The sequence below is a fragment of the Panicum hallii genome, chromosome 6 (assembly GCF_002211085.1).
Source record: "Panicum hallii strain FIL2 chromosome 6, PHallii_v3.1, whole genome shotgun sequence".
In the NCBI taxonomy this organism is placed as follows: domain Eukaryota; kingdom Viridiplantae; phylum Streptophyta; class Magnoliopsida; order Poales; family Poaceae; genus Panicum; species Panicum hallii.
In genome coordinates, this window is record NC_038047.1 from 41,489,125 (window position 1) to 41,504,846 (window position 15,722).

The window sequence follows — 15,722 nt, forward strand, 5'->3', positions numbered from 1 at the left end:
GAACCTGATCCTGATTGCCACCTCTTGCAGGTCTATAGACTGTAAGAGTCGTTTATACAAAATACCGTGGCCTCCACGGTGGAGTAGCAACCAATGACTTTGTGACATCCAACTTCATGAGATGCATCAAAATTATTTGTGGCCTTATCTTGCTCCCCTAAGGTAATAATGGTCATCTTTGCACCAATACCTGAGTTTTGCAACACCAGCTGCTGGAGTAACAAACTAACAACACATCATCTTGCTTGAAAACCTATCCTTCATCTTTTTAACCTTATCATGTTCCTTGATTTTACTTGCTATGAAGGGCACACCGAGTGCCAAAAGCACCGATGCCGCCGGCATGCAGCCGCGATATGGTGTCTGGTAAAGTTATGATGATAACAACGGCACAACCACCCCCACCTCATTCACATTGTTTGGCGAAGCCACACGCTTTGATACTTCCCACAGGTCAGGACCCACGAAAATTCATGCGTGTACCAAGAGCTGAGCCTCACTCAGGGAGAGAAAGGTGTCAGGTGTGGTTAGGAGCTCATCCTCATCCCTTGCAACAAACTGAAGAATGAATTGCTCTCAGCAAAAACAAAACAAAAAAAGAAGACATGGACGCACTCGTACTTGCAGCTTATTACAATTTCCATGCGGATGTCTAAGAGTAAAACACTTCCAAGGCAGTCAAAAGAGAACAAGAGCAACAATGCATTTGGGAATTAAATGGATATAGAAGGCAACATTTTTGTTCAGGCCACATCGGTATCTCATCGAGGATACCTTGCCGACAATAATATTTCCTCTTCCATGGTGTGCTGTCTGCTTGTGTCTAGAGTGAGTTCTCTAGATGACATGTAATGATCCTTCTCGTATTTCTTCCTTGAAGTCATATTATGATGAATCTGCTTCTTTGTGCCTCTCAAGTTTTCTAGTGTCATCTCAACTTCCCTCATTGTGGGACGATCTTCTCCATTCAGTTTTGTACACTTCACCGCTAGAGCGGCAACTTCATCGACTGCTTCACCCTCCTCTTCTATGATTTGAGGATCTATTATGTCAACCAAGGTACCTTGAGTGAGTAGTGATGCAAAATGTGAAACAAGACCTTCACCATCATCAGACCGGTAGACAAATGGTTTCTTTTTAGTAAGCAGTTCTATAAGAAGAACACCAAAGCTAAAAACATCGCTCTTGTCCGTTAGTCGAGATGTATAATAATACATGGGATCTAAGTAGCCAATGGTTCCTTGGACGGCTGTAGTCACTCCAGTCTGATCAATCTGGATGTACTTTGAAGCTCCAAAGTCAGATACTTTTGCTGTTAAATTGTCATCAAGAAGTATGTTAGATGACTTGATGTCTCTATGAAGTATTGGTGTTGAAGCAGCTGAATGTAGATAGGCTAGAGCTTTGGAAATTTCGAGAGCAATCCTCAGTCGGTCATCCCAAGAGAGTGATATGGTGCCTTCAACATGAAGATGATGATCAAGAGTTCCATTCGATATAAACTCATAAACCAACAGTGGGACTTCAGTCTCAAGACAACACCCAAGGAGCTTGACAATATTCCTATGGTTGATTTGGGAAAGAATTGCAACCTCATTTATGAAGTCATCAATTTCTTTTTGTACTATAATTTTTGATTTCTTGATGGCAACAACTTGTAGGTCTAGAAGTCCTTTATACACAACACCGTGCCCTCCACCACCAATTTTGTGAGATGAATCGAATTTGTTTGTTGCCTTCTCTAGATCCCGCAAGGTAATGATCATCCTTCCACCAATATCCGACTTACGTGATACCAATTGTTGGAGTAGCAGCCCATGATTTTGCTTGAAAAATCTTTCTTTCTTCCTTTTAGCCTTATGCAGCTTGATTTTACGTGTTATGAAGGGTGCACCAAGCGCCAAAAGTAAAAAAGTTGCGCCACCGCCAACTCCTAGCCCGATTTTCCAACCTGAAACATATAATTAAGAGTCATTATCATAGTTATTTGGATGACCAGCGAACAAGTTCAATAGAGAAAGGGTTAATTATTTAGATATGACTATCAACTACTCCCTCCATTCACAGATAATAGTCTTATTTCAAAATCTGAGATTTTCACAGTTGATAGTCTTGTTTGAGCCCGCAGCCGGTTGCATCCCGGGACCAACGCGAATTAACTGCGTAAAATTAAATTCGCGGCGGCTGTTAAGCACCGATACCTCGGGAAACAGATGTTTTGTACGTGGCCCGCGAAGTTTACCGCATCGGTACCAGTTTAAGCATTAAATGTTGCTTGTTTCCATGAGGTAAATAATGATGGGATAAGTAGGATTGATAAGTAACGTTTTTTGCCTTGGTCATTGTGCCCATCCCAAATAAGACTATCATCTGTGAATGGAGGGAGCATGTCGGAGCGGGGGTTATAATACCCTAGCAATATGAATATGTGACTAAAGAGTAAGAATTTTAATCGGGCAACTGTGCATCTCAAGAAAACAAAAATCAGGTCACACATGTAACAGAGTTCAGCGTGCATTGTCACCTGTGGGGGAGCTGCAGCCCCCTTTTGTGAAGGGATCACCATAGGTTCCATCCTTACATCGGCAGTGGAAATTTCCAGGCATATTTATGCAAAGTCCGTAGCATGAGTGTCGATCGGGATGTGCACACTCGTCAATGTCTGGAAAGATGCAGCGTAGCGAACATATGAACAAGTTACACATTGGAGAAGCAAGCCATACATGTACTGAATCAGTAATGAGCAGCAGGATCGATGAGAGAGATTTTCCATAGCAATTCAGTGGCCTGAATGAAGCTTCTCATACTATTTATTTGCGATATGGTACCTTTGCATCCAGTTGGTACAGAGGCGTTGCCCTCGAAGCCAGGAAGGCACTGGCACTGGTGTCCCCCTTCCGTGTTGCTGCAGACGCCATAACACGGGTACGTCTCTAGATCGTCGCATTCGTTGATATCTGAGCCAACAGTGAGCTTGTAACACCCATTATATTGGTATAGATGTTCATAAACAGGGATAGGAAATTAGTAACTCAAGATGATGTTGGGTTACTCCATCCATTCTAAACTATAGATGGTTATAAATTTTTTTTTAAGTATATAGCTTTAACTATACATATAGATATGATATATATAGTAAAAGTTAGAAAAGTAAAAAAAAAATCTCTATCTCTGTCTTTTCTCTCTCTATATATATATTATTACTACAGCAAGTAATGATTTCTTTGCCGTCAATCGAAGTTCTAATTGGAATCCGGGTGACCATATATTTAGTTAAGGGATTGAAACCGTTTAGAATTAGCGTTTGGCGAGTAAAATAGAAAAAAACTGGAGTCCCCGACCGACACGTACTATGTTATTATAAAATATATATACTAATCGATATATTTATATGGCTTCCCGTAACAATGCACGGGTATATTTGCTAATCTATAATTTAAAACTGCAGAGTTATCTATCTATTTAGTACTAGACCATTCATTACCTTTGCATCCGTTGGTAATGTAAGGGTTGCCTTCGTAGCCCTGAGCGCAGTCGCAGAGGTGAGCCTGAAGGCCACCAGTGGAATTCCGGCAAAGGCTGTGGCTGCTGTGGCACGCTGCCGAGGACGCGTTGCCGTAGCACGTCGTGTGGTTGATCCTCCAGTCGAGCACCGCAGGGTGCCGCCCCAAATGAAACCCTTCGTGGAAATTGGGATGGGAGCTGATGAACTCCGAATCCACTATCCAGACAATGGCGTCGGAGGTGGGGCCCGGCATCCCGTTCATCCGGAGTACCTTGAACTCGTAGCTGCTGCGCTCCTCCATGATATTCGCCTGGCAGCATCCGACGCCGGAGCAGTCCGGGGTCACGGGAGTAAACCAGCTGCTGTCGTCGTCGTCCCAGTCGCACAACGCGGCGCAGCTGCTCAGGGCCCGGCCGCGATCCCCGACGACGACGACCTGGACGTTGCACCCGCGCACAAACAGCTTGTTACTCCACCACCCTAGAGTGTAGGGTTCCCCGAGAGCGCCGCTCCATGTGCCATTTGTTATGTTGTTGGGCCCGATTCTGGGGTCGTAGGTGCCATTACTGCCGGGGAAGTAGGCGAAGGTGGCGTTGATGCGCACCGTGGCGTTGGGGATGGAGATCTCGAGCGCCTGCACGGTGCCGTCGCCGAGGAAGAGCTCGGGCACGCCGGACGTGCTGTTCCTGCAGGTGACGTTCAGGCCGGGGAGGAAGCAGCCGGGCTCCACGCCGAACGGGTGCGGGATGCTGATGTTGCCGCACCGGCTGGTGCAGCCGGGCAACGACGCTACATCGTCGTCGGTGGCCGCCCCCGCCCCCGACACTGGCGGCGGCGGCGGCAGCACCGCTGCCGCAACAGCAACCGCGAATAGCACCGATCGCGTGCTTATCATCCCCACCACCCTCCTCTCCATGGTCGCAAGCACCGCTGCTAGATGGCTCAGTCTCTCTCCACTAGCTAGCTAGTACTCCTAATGGCGACTGTACCGGGTTAATTAATTGTTCTTCCAACACTGTTTCTTCGAGTGGAGCACTGTTCAGCCACTATATAGTGTTGGCGTATGTACTCATTAGCCTCTGCTCCTCCACTATACCAAGCTAGCACATTAAATTAGACCAAAGTTACGAAACAACGAGGAAACGACGGGTCCTGATTCCGTGAATCACGTGGCTGGATTTGCCGATCCTGCATCCAACATTACAGTACTCTACACAGCTAATACCGACAAGCAATGCAAGCTAATCCCCTGTAATAATACACATACCTGCAGATATAGTTCAGACCAGGCCAGCTTTGGGCATCACGCGGGCACCAGAAAACACGTGGTGGTTGCACGACATGCTCATTAGCCCTTTTCACCTTGTTCTAAAGATTCTATCTGATGAGGATCATTAAGCCCCAGCTTTTGGCCCACGCAAGGGGCGCGCGTGCGATTTGTTTATGACCCGGCCCCTGCTAGCAGCTTTGGCAAAAAGGCGAATGAAACTACCTACAACTTTGGAGATGCATGTGTCATGCGCATACGAACAAGCTGAGCCTAACTCAGGTGGCCTGAGGTGTAGAAATAAATGACAAGGGTTTGTTTGGAAGCCCGTGTTCAATCTAAAACTCCTGTAAATTAAACCTACGGAAGTTTTTCCGGAAATTTGATGCTTGGGTGGCTGGTGAGCCGATTAATTTTACAGCTGTTTTGGACCAGACCGCCGGATAGAAATAGTTGTGTGCTGAGATCTGGGAAAAAAATACGACAAATATCGGGCTCCCGCGCTGCGGAGGCACAGCGCCACCAGGTGGCACCGCTTGCTCGACTCGGCGGAGGCTGGTGGCAGTAGCATGCAGGAGCGATCCTATCAAAGATGGCAAGCGATCGAATCCGCGGAGACGGCCGGGGAGGGAATCCACCGCACCCGCTGCAGCAAGGTGCCAATCCACGGCGACTGGGAGCGAGCGAGTCCGCGGCAGCGGCAACCAGACCGACGGCAGCGAGGAATTTTAGCCTCAATTCCTTAGTTTAACATCTTCCACTTGTGATCCACATCTCTACTCTTGTGTTTCTCTTCTTATGCAGCTGTGGCTGGCGAATCGACGGATCGTACATGGCGAGCAATTTGTGTGCTGGCAGAACCGCTGCAGCCACAGCCACCGCGATGCACTCCTGCTAGGTTTCGCGCGCTGTCATGATCGTCTCCATGATATATATCTCCGGCCTATCGCCGCCCTCGTCTCCATGATCGCAACCACTCCTGCTAGACATCTCAGTCTCTCTCCACTAGCTAGATATATATCTAGAGGCAGCTTCACCCATATGAGATTCTATTTTGAAGAAGTAGTACAAACTACTTTTCTAAAATAAGATTCTATTTTAAAAAAGTAGTACAAATATTTAAACTAAACAGGGTTGAGATGCCCCCTAATGATCACCGATTTGCACCCCCGTAAACATTGCGTTTCAGTCGAGCAATCACCATTAGTATCAGCGCATGCAGAGTTCATATCTCTGATCTGCCTCCTCGGTCGCTTTGTAGTAGTGTTCGCGTCTTAGACGTACTCGGTCGATCTCTGCCAATTAGCTATCAAGAACCAAACTAGTCACCAATTAAGCAACGAGGAAATGGGTCCTGATTCGTGAATCATGTGGCTGGATCTCTTTTTTTCTTCTTCTTCTGCATCCAACAGTACGTGCTTTACAGCTAGCTACCGGACATGCAAGCTGCTAATCCCCCAGGATAATTAATGTACCTGCAAAGTAAGTTCAGATTGTGCCAGGTTCGGGCGGCATCCATCACGCGGGGTGGCTACCGATGGATCGCAGCAGGATTCCCCCGCCGGCCCCGCGTGGCCATGCATGCTTGCAGGCCATGCATGCTTATGGCCTCTTCACTTTCAAATGAGGATTGTTAAGCCCCCAGCTTTTGGCCCACCCGTGATTTGCCACCGCGTTTAGTAGGTTTGGCAAAGGCGAAAGGCCCATCCTGCTTGGTGGTGCTATCGTCGATTCTCTCCGGCAGGCCCACGCTGCTGTAGCGTTCATCGCCCTTCCCGGTCATGTCTGATGCGCATGTAGCGTAGGGTGGCCCATAGACTACCATTCGGACCGCCCGACACGGTCCGGCACGAGCTCGGGCTGGCCCGGGCCAGACCCAGCATGACCCTGCTAACGGATCTTACAGTGCCGCCCATCGTACCGCGTCCTCGGCCAAGCACGAGCCCGCAAGTTCATTTTGTGATCCATTTTGTGCCGGGCTGGTCCGAAAAGCACGGGAACTCCGTCGTGCTCGTGTCGTCCACCGCCCGTGCGCCCGCTCGCTGCTGTCTCCACCGCCTGCGCGCCGTCTCCACCTCCTGGCTCCTGTGCTTCACCGTCGCCATGCTCGCCACGGCCACCCCTGTGCTCCGCCACTTGCCTGCTTCCTGTGGCCATCGCCTGCCAGCCAGCAGATGGGAGCCTGGGAGCACAAGCCACTGCAGCAGCAGCCGGGAGGGACGAGGGAAGGTGGAGGCGCGTGCGTCCGTGCGTGTCTCTGTGAAGGTGAGCGGTCCCTGATCCCCGAGTCTAGGAGCAATGGGTAAGGTTTGGGGTTGTGGGGAGAACCGGAACCGAGCACGTCGGGGTGATTTATGGGGTCGAAGTGGAGGTAAAGTTAACGGGACATTTCGGACCGGGCTCTAAAATCCGTGCCGGGCCGGGCCGTCCACCGTGCCATGGTGACAGCCCAAGCACGGTATGAAGTACCGGGCCGTGCCGGCCCGGACACAATGAACATCGGGCCGTGCTGTGCTTGGACTAGGCAAAAAAAATAGTGTCTCGTGCCGAGTTGCCGGACCTTAGGCTTTCTCATATATATATATATATATATATATATATATATATATATATATATATATATATATATATATATATATATATATATATATATATACCCATGACCTCGTCACCCTTTCGAAGACGAGACATGTGGATATGGGTGGGTGTCGCCTTCGTAACCACCGGCACATGACGAAGACTCGACGATGGGGAGTTGGTGACGGACTGACCGGAAACCTCTATGGAGAAAGCTTGCTGGAGCGGTCGCTGCACGAGCAAGAGGCCTTCGATGAGATCCCCGTGCCCGCACGACCAGGGCACCACCATATGATTGGCAGAACCGGGTTACTCGATGGACGGAGGAGAAGACCTGGCGCGCGTAAAGCCAAGTCAAGACAGCGCACGCGTTCTCTTTTCAATTTTTTTTTTCTCCTCGAGAGGCAGAAGGGAACCTCTGCAGTACTGCAGAATAGCTGATTCCACGACGACCACGACCAATAAACGGTTTTGTATTTAATAAGAAAGCAAGATAGCATTTTCCATCTCGCTTCTGCTCTCTCTCTCTGGCGGTCTGGCCTCTGCCTCATACTTGCTCCCAGTTCGTCACTGCTTGAGTATTTGCATCAAGCCGCCGCCCTCTTGTTCTGCTGCTCTGCAGTCCACATGAGGAAGGCAGCTAGTAGAGGATTTGCAGCCTCGGCTGCCATTGTCGGCACAGTACTGCTGCTGCTCGGCGGCGCGGCACCAGCGGCGGCGGCGACCACCGGCCCGGGGAGGAACAACTGCACCAGGAGCTGCGGTGGCACTGACATCCCGTACCCGTTCGGCGTCGAGCCCGGGTGCTACCACGCCGCCTGGTTCAACCTCACCTGCGACCGCTCCTTCCAGCCGCCGAAGCTGTTCCTGGGCGACGGCACCGTGCAGGTGCTGGAGATCTCCGTCCCCAACGGCACGGTGCGCATCAACAGCAGCCGGCTGCTGCACACGGTCATCGGCGCCGGGGCCAGCGCCGCGAGCGGGCTGTGGGGCCGGGGCCTCCCGCTCGGCGGGCCCTTCTTCCTGTCCGAGTCCAGGAGCAGCGTCGCGCTGGTGGGCTGCGGCGCCCTGGTCCAGCTCCGCGGCGGGGACGATGGCAGCCTGATCGCCTCCTGCGCTGCCGTCTGCCCGCTCGACGGCGACCGCCGGATCGTCGTCGAGTCCAGCGGCGCCTGCGCCGGCGTCGGCTGCTGCCAGGCGAGCATCGTCCTGGGCTACGACTCCTACAACATCCAGGTCAACAAGCTCAACGCATCAGCTTACGCCGAAGCTGCCGTCTACTTGGTTGACAAGGGGATTAGCTACGCCGACGAGGTCGCCGGCAGTGTCTACGGCTACTTTCCTGAGGCGCTCCCGGCCACGCTCGACTGGGTGATCAACCACACAGGGTGCCCGTCTGTATACAGGGACGGAGTCGCCAGCGAATGCGTCAGCTCCAGCAGCAGATGCGTCGACGCAGGTAATAATGTTCCCGATCGTGGGCGTCGGTGCGCCTGCGGTATTGGCTATCAAGGCAACCCTTACATCCTGGATGGATGCCAAGGTAACCATACACTCGCGCTCCCTTTGTTTTTAATTAAGTAGGCGTATTAGGATTTACTAAAGTCTGCGGAGGTATATAGCAAATTTTTATACCACCTTTGTCCCAAAATATAGCAACTTTTAGACTCAGTTAAATTTAAACATCTCCATCTTCGACCAATAATATCTTAAAAAATAATTATTTTAAAATAGAAAATGTTACATGTTAAGTAGGCTCATTACGATGTAGAACATCTTTGGAGGTATGTTTCGAACCATTGATTTCTCTTATCACCAATTGGCTACAAAGTCAACATCATAGTAAAGAATTTTTGGAATACGAATCTATATGTATAGCACGTGTGCACTAAGCATTCTTAATTTCTTATACGTTGAATGACTGTTGGTCAGAATTTGTGAAGTTTGATTTTATGAAATCATAGTATACACCTACTAATTCAATTTCAAATGGAGAGAGTACTATCCATACATGAATCTGCACAGTACGGTACTTAACATCCCCTCCTGATCAATGACGTTTTAATTTGTTCTTCTCTAGATATCGACGAATGTAAGTCTCCAGACATCTACCCATGTTATGGCATCTGCACAAATGTATTAGGGTCTTTTATTTGTGAGTGCCCTTCTGGGTATTACGGAAATGCTTCTGCCCCAGATGGATGCCAAGGTACGTACAAAAATGCAAACAAGATTGCTGATCGAACATTATCTCTACAACTAGTACACTAATTCTTGCCTGATTTGCTTTGCTTTGCTTCCGAACATACGCTATGTTCCCATGAATGATTATTGTATATTTTTTGTTCCAGACATAAACGAGTGTTTGAACCAGGAAGCCTACTCGTGCTATGGCACCTGCCTAAACGTGCCTGGAGCTTTCCACTGTCAATGTCCAACTGGAACCGATGGAAATTCTTCCAGAAAAGGGGGATGCGTTACAATAAAGAACTCATCCCCAGGTGACAAGCCACTTTGTGAACCTATCGCTAATTCATCCGATCCCCCACTTAATCTGTTCGCTTGCACGAGGTACATGAATTTTAACCCCCAAACATTTTATATTTCAGTTTCAGGTTTAGGCATCGGGCTAGGAGTATCTGGTGGTACAAGTCTTTTGCTTCTAGCATTTGGTGCTCCCTTCATAATTCGGAAACTCAAGCAGAGAAAGGTGAAGAAGATGAAAGAGAAATATTTCAACCAAAATCATGGTTTATTATTGCAGCAAATGATATCGCATAAGGCGGACATTGGCGAAAGGATGATAATTACATTAAGGGAGCTGGAGAAGGCTACAGACAATTTTGATAGATCTCGCGTAGTTGGTGGTGGAGGACATGGTGTTGTGTTCAAAGGAATTCTAGATCTGCATGTCGTGGCAGTCAAGAGATCAAAGATTGTAGTGCAAAGAGAAATTGATGAATTCATAAATGAAGTTGCGGTTCTTTCTCAAGTGAACCATAGAAATGTCGTGAAGCTTTTAGGATGTTGCCTTGAGACAGAGGTTCCACTACTAGTTTATGAGTTCATATCGAATGGAACTCTTTATCATCATCTTCACGTTGAAGGACCTGTATCACTTAGATGGGATGACAGGATACGGATTGCACTAGAAGTGGCTAGAGCGCTCTCCTATCTACATTCAGCAGCCTCAATGCCAATATTTCATAGAGATATTAAGTCCTCGAATATACTTCTGGATGACAATTTAACTGCCAAGGTATCAGACTTTGGAGCTTCAAGATATATCCCAATTGATCAGACAGGTATAACTACAGCGATTCAAGGTACAATTGGTTACTTAGACCCAATGTACTATTACACAGGCCGACTAACAGACAAGAGTGATGTCTTCAGCTACGGGGTTCTTCTTATAGAATTGCTTACAAGGAAGAAACCATTTGGGTATAGATCTGATGGTGGTGATGGCATTGTTTCATATTTTGTCTCACTATTGACGAAAGGCAAATTGTTTGATATAATAGATCCTCAAGTTATAGAGGAAGAAGACGGAGAAGTCCAAGAAGTAGCCACACTGGCAGCAATGTGTACTAAACTGAAGGGAGAAGATCGGCCTACAATGAGAGAAGTAGAGATGACACTTGAGAATCTATTACTAGTTAAGAAGAAACATGTTCCGTGGAATACAAAATCAAGAAAATATGGCGATGATGAAACTATGGCTCACTGGATGTCAACCGAACAAGTTTCTACTGAAGTAAGTAGGCAATATATAATTGAAGAGGAAACATTGTCATCAGCAAGGTAGATGATATTATGCTGTATTGAACAATGTTGCTTCTATATTCAGTCCAAATACCTAGGAAGTAGTAGGAAGGAAAAAAAAAAGGTCATTTCCTATGTTATTTTCTAAATTATAAATCCTATTTACCTTTTTAAAATTTTTATCTCCCGTTAATTTTGCATTGCGGGCTGGTTATAAACTATAGGATTAATCGGATATCTAACATTACAATTTTCGTAATTCGAAGATATACCATACTATTCACGATGATGTAAATATAATATTACAATTTCACAATTCAAGAAGATATACCATTACGTCCCACTTCAACCTGTTTATAAAAAATTTTAGACCAAAATACCCTCGTTTTTCTTCCTCCCCTCCCCTATCTCATCCTCTCCTCTCTCTCTCTCTCTCTCTCCAAGTCAAAAGCTACATCACAACTGCCACGTCCGCCGCCCGTCCTCCGACCCCGGCCCTGCGCGTCCACCGACCGCCGTCCTCCCGGCCTGCCCTGCGCACGCCCCGCTCCAGCCGAGCCCTGCGCATCCGCGCGCCGCCGCGGTCCGCTCTGCCCCTCGCACGTCCGCAAGATTCTCGGCGCGCTCCCTCCTCCCGGCCTATCGCGCCGCTGCCGCGATCCGGCTCGGCCGCCCGTCCTGCCGCGCCGGCGGCGCTCCGGCCCAGCTCCGCGCGTCCGCGCGCCGCGGTCTGGCTCGGCCACCTGGGCGGTCGCGCGTGCGGCTTTCCGGCTCGGCACCGCCCCGCGTGGCGGTGGAGGATGGGCACGCGTGGCGCCAGCAGCACCCGAGGGCAGCGCGGGGGCGGCAGATCTGGAGTAGGAAGCGCCAAAAGAGAAGCTGCGGTCCGGCAGCTTTACCACGCGATCGATTCGGCGTCATTCTACCGAGCTCCCTCTCCCTGCCTGAATTCTTGGCACTCGCTTGTGACTCACGCTAGAGAGAGACCAGGACATCGCAGCTTCTTTTGGAAGAAAGCGAAACACTACTATCTACTGGTCCACATGCCATGCACCAAGCATGCATGTGCCCTGCAACCATGTTCACCAAAGAGCCCGAATCGTGAGGGAGCAGACGGCCGCTACGCCGTGATGGTAACGAGGAGGCGGTTGGGGGAGTTGACGGAGAGGAGCGCGGCGAAGGGGAGCAGTAGCACCGGACGTCATGAGTGAGAGGAGAGGGGACGAGAGGAAAAAAAATACAGAGCGGGTATTTTGGTTCATAAGTTTTTTAGAAACACATGGAAGAGGTAAGTAAGTAGCGGTGTATTTTTAAAAATTGTAAAATTATAATGGCATGTTTATAATATCGTGAATAGTAATAGTATATCTCCGAAGCGTGATAATTGTAATAGCATAGATCCAATTAACCCTAAACTATAACGTGACCACTGCTTACTCTTTGTGTTTGTCGATTGAATACGAAATGGTCTTGCCAACTATGTGTTCCACTGATCCAGTCAGTTGTGAGGACTGGACAAAGGAGTTCCAAGCAGAGCATTAGAATGTCTCTTTATTCTTGCTGTAGTGCAGCCTAGCTATTTTTCTTGCGCAAGCCCCGACTAAAGATTGTGGTCTTTCAGGAAAAAAATAGAGAACTTGTTTGTGAATGTAACAGCATAATTTACATCAACTTTCAATCTGCAATGGAGAGAAGAAACGCTACCTGATCATACGTAGGATTCTGTTAGCACGGTAGGATTATGGTTTGTTGGTGTAGGCAGTAGTGAAACCAGGAAATAATCTCAACAACATAATACTTTTGTGCACGGAGAATTGTCTCGATGAACCAAAGTCAACGCACACAGGCGCAAGAGCATACTATCTGAAACGGGCATCTGTCTCGGATGCAAGGGTACCAACGAACCATCATGATCGGGGCAGGGAGCCTCCCTGCTACCCACCCAGAAAGCTCAACCATTGTCGCTTATAATCTTCCACGCAAACAGTCCGGAACATAAACTGGACCATGATGTTATCAGGTGCATCAAAAGACTATCGGGCTGAAGATGCAGAATCCACAGCATCCTGAATCAAACAGACATGGGGCTGAACATTTACCTGCTATTCCGGAGAAGACAGCAATCACCTTCCTACACACTGCAGCTGCACGGTGCCGTCTTGTACTAGTCGACTAGACACTAGTGTAAGCTGCACGGTGGAGGAGCCTCTGCTCGTGCGCAGGATGGTCGTCGGATGGACACGGACATGCAGCCTGCCCGCTACAAGCTGCAGCACGCGCTGGGGAAGAACGGCTAGGGGACGAAGAGGAAGGGACGGCGCTGGCGACGAACAGGCCACCGATGGCCGCTGCTCTGGGTCCAGAGGCCGATGCTGCACTGGAACTACCGGCCGGGGGCAATCGCACAAGGCCTAGCTAGGCGGCGCCGCAGCAGCCGGCGGCCAGCGCGCCCCCTGTTGCTCGCCGCCTCGCCGGATCGTCGTTACAGGCATCGCTTCGCCGGCGCAGCGAACAGCGAACATGCGTTTCAGACTAGTGCGGCACGCGCGCTGGCTGCTGGGCCTAAGATTTTGGGCCGGCAACTACGTGCGGCCCCTGCAACTGCAAAGCAAAGCTGTGGATCAAAATGAAGTGAAGAACCTGAGTAAAGTGGGCCCGGGAGTAAAGTGGGCCGAGCTGATTTAGCCGCACACCAGCCCGCGCGACGCTCCCGCCCATCTCCACGGGCTAAGGATCCTGCCGCCCGTTCCCGATCCGACGGTTCAAGTGGCCCCAGGGGTGGACGGTAAATGAAACACCGTCCACCCGGTCGATAAACGAAACACCGTCGTCCTCGGTTCCCCGTCCCTGCGGACACTGTCCTTCCCGCTGCCGTCCGCCGGCTGTTGAGGGGCACCGGGAGTGAGAGAACAGGATCGTCCTGCCGCGCCAAACTCAGCGCCTCCACGATGCAGCTAGACCATCCCCGTCTGGGATTTTCGAATCCTGCCGCCGACACTCAGCACAAGCAGTGGCGGAGGATGCGACGAAATCGTGGTATGGCGGCGGCGCGCGGGGGGGAGCAGGGGCGGCACCGCGCGGGGGGGAGCAGGCCAGCAGGCGGTGGCGGCGGCGCGCGGGGGAGGGGGGGAGAGGGGGCGGCTGAGCGCGGGGGGGGAGCAGGGGCGGCGGCGCGCGGGGAGGAGCAGGGGGCGGCGGCGCGCGCGGTGGGGGGAGAGAGGGGGCGGCGGCGGCGGCGCGGGGAGGAGCAGGGGGCGGCGGCGCGGAGGGAGCAGGGGGTGGCACGGGGGGAGCAGGAGCAGGGGTCGGCGCGCGGGGGGAGCAGGAGTAGGGGCGGCGCGCGGGGGGGAGCAGGGGCGGCGCGCGGGGCGGAGCAGGGGCCGGCACGGGAGGAGCACGGGGCGGCGCGCGGGGGAGCAGGAGCAGCGGGCGGCGGCGCGCGGGGGGAGCAGCCGAGCAGGGGCGGCGGCGCGGGGGGAGCAGGGCAGGGGTTTAGGGCGGCGGTGCGGGGGGAGCAGAGCAGGGCAGGGGCGGCGGCCTAAAAATTTTTCTCCCATTCCCGTGCGTAGGTATGGCGGTTGCCATACCTCGTCACATTAAATCCTCCGCCGATGAGCACAAGGGTTGCCAAGGGTCTCGCCGCGCCAGCGCGTTCTCGCCCACCGGGCATCGCGGCACCGCTACCACCGCCATCGCTGCCGCAGGGAAGGGTTCCTGGAGACGCCTGGCATATTTAATTTTACTATGCCCCAAGCGTACAGGTCAATTTAATCCGTCCCAGATTTGCGGCCGCCTGCATTGCCGGGCGTGCGTGCTTGCACAGTGCGGTGTGCGGAGGCTCAAGATGGGCGTGAGAGAACGACGGCCTGGCGTCCGCCGGCGCGGCGACGGAACTCCACTGATCCAGGTTGAACGCTTAGTGTACCGCTGCAATCGCGAGTTCGTTCGCCAAAAATTTTGCTGGTTTAAGACTGTTCCATTGTGTCTTCGACTCTTCGCGTGCCGTCGCTGTTCTCATCAGAATATTTCTTCTGTTGGTGCTTGTGGTGGAGCGAAAAATTCCCAAAGAGCCGTCGCCTTCTTACCATGTCTGTAGTTGGTCGTCCCCTACTCCGCCGTTGTTTCTTGGTTAGCTGATGCATGATGGGGGTGGACAGCCACTTCTCTCTGAAGAATATGCAGACACATCTGTGCTGGCTGTTCATCACATTATATTCGGTAGCTTCCAGTCCATAAATCAGAGATTCAGAGAGGTAGTTGCAGCAGCATGTAGCGATCTGTTTCTTCCACCAGGGAGAACTAACTGGAGACGCAATCACGAGGCACACACGGGCGCTGTAATGGCGGTTTCAGCCCGCCGTCATCGATCAACCTTCTGCTGCTGCTGACGGACATGTTCTCCGCCTAGATCCGGGAGCCAGGCGGTGGCGGCGGCAGAGACGGCGACGAGGTACCTACCAGCTTGCGGCCGCGCGCAGCCGCCGAAGCCGGGCGTCTGGCCGTCCCATTGCCCGTGGCCACGGACGCTTCTATTCTACCCAGAACGGATCGCGAGCGCTTCTCTTGTGAGCTCGTCTTGAACGATGAACCGGCGAGGTTTCCGGGGCC

The 15,722-nt window shown here is 51.2% G+C and overlaps 2 protein-coding genes across 2 annotated transcripts; one reads left to right on the forward strand and one right to left on the reverse strand.

The window, feature by feature from the left end:
- Positions 1 to 608: 608 nt before the first annotated feature.
- Positions 609 to 4,400, reverse strand: LOC112896775 (wall-associated receptor kinase 3-like). The gene is made up of 4 exons (XM_025964907.1): positions 3,485 to 4,400; positions 2,829 to 2,957; positions 2,525 to 2,662; positions 609 to 1,951 (listed from the first exon to the last, which is right to left on the reverse strand). Exons 1-4 carry the CDS (start codon positions 4,398 to 4,400, stop codon positions 762 to 764), a joined length of 2,373 nt encoding a protein of 790 aa, XP_025820692.1. The 3' UTR covers positions 609 to 761.
- Positions 4,401 to 7,894: 3,494 nt separating this feature from the next.
- LOC112896773 (wall-associated receptor kinase 3-like) lies at positions 7,895 to 11,320 on the forward strand. The gene is made up of 4 exons (XM_025964905.1): positions 7,895 to 8,892; positions 9,430 to 9,558; positions 9,701 to 9,850; positions 9,959 to 11,320. Exons 1-4 carry the CDS (start codon positions 7,977 to 7,979, stop codon positions 11,155 to 11,157), a joined length of 2,394 nt encoding a protein of 797 aa, XP_025820690.1. The 5' UTR covers positions 7,895 to 7,976; the 3' UTR covers positions 11,158 to 11,320.
- Positions 11,321 to 15,722: the final 4,402 nt, after the last annotated feature.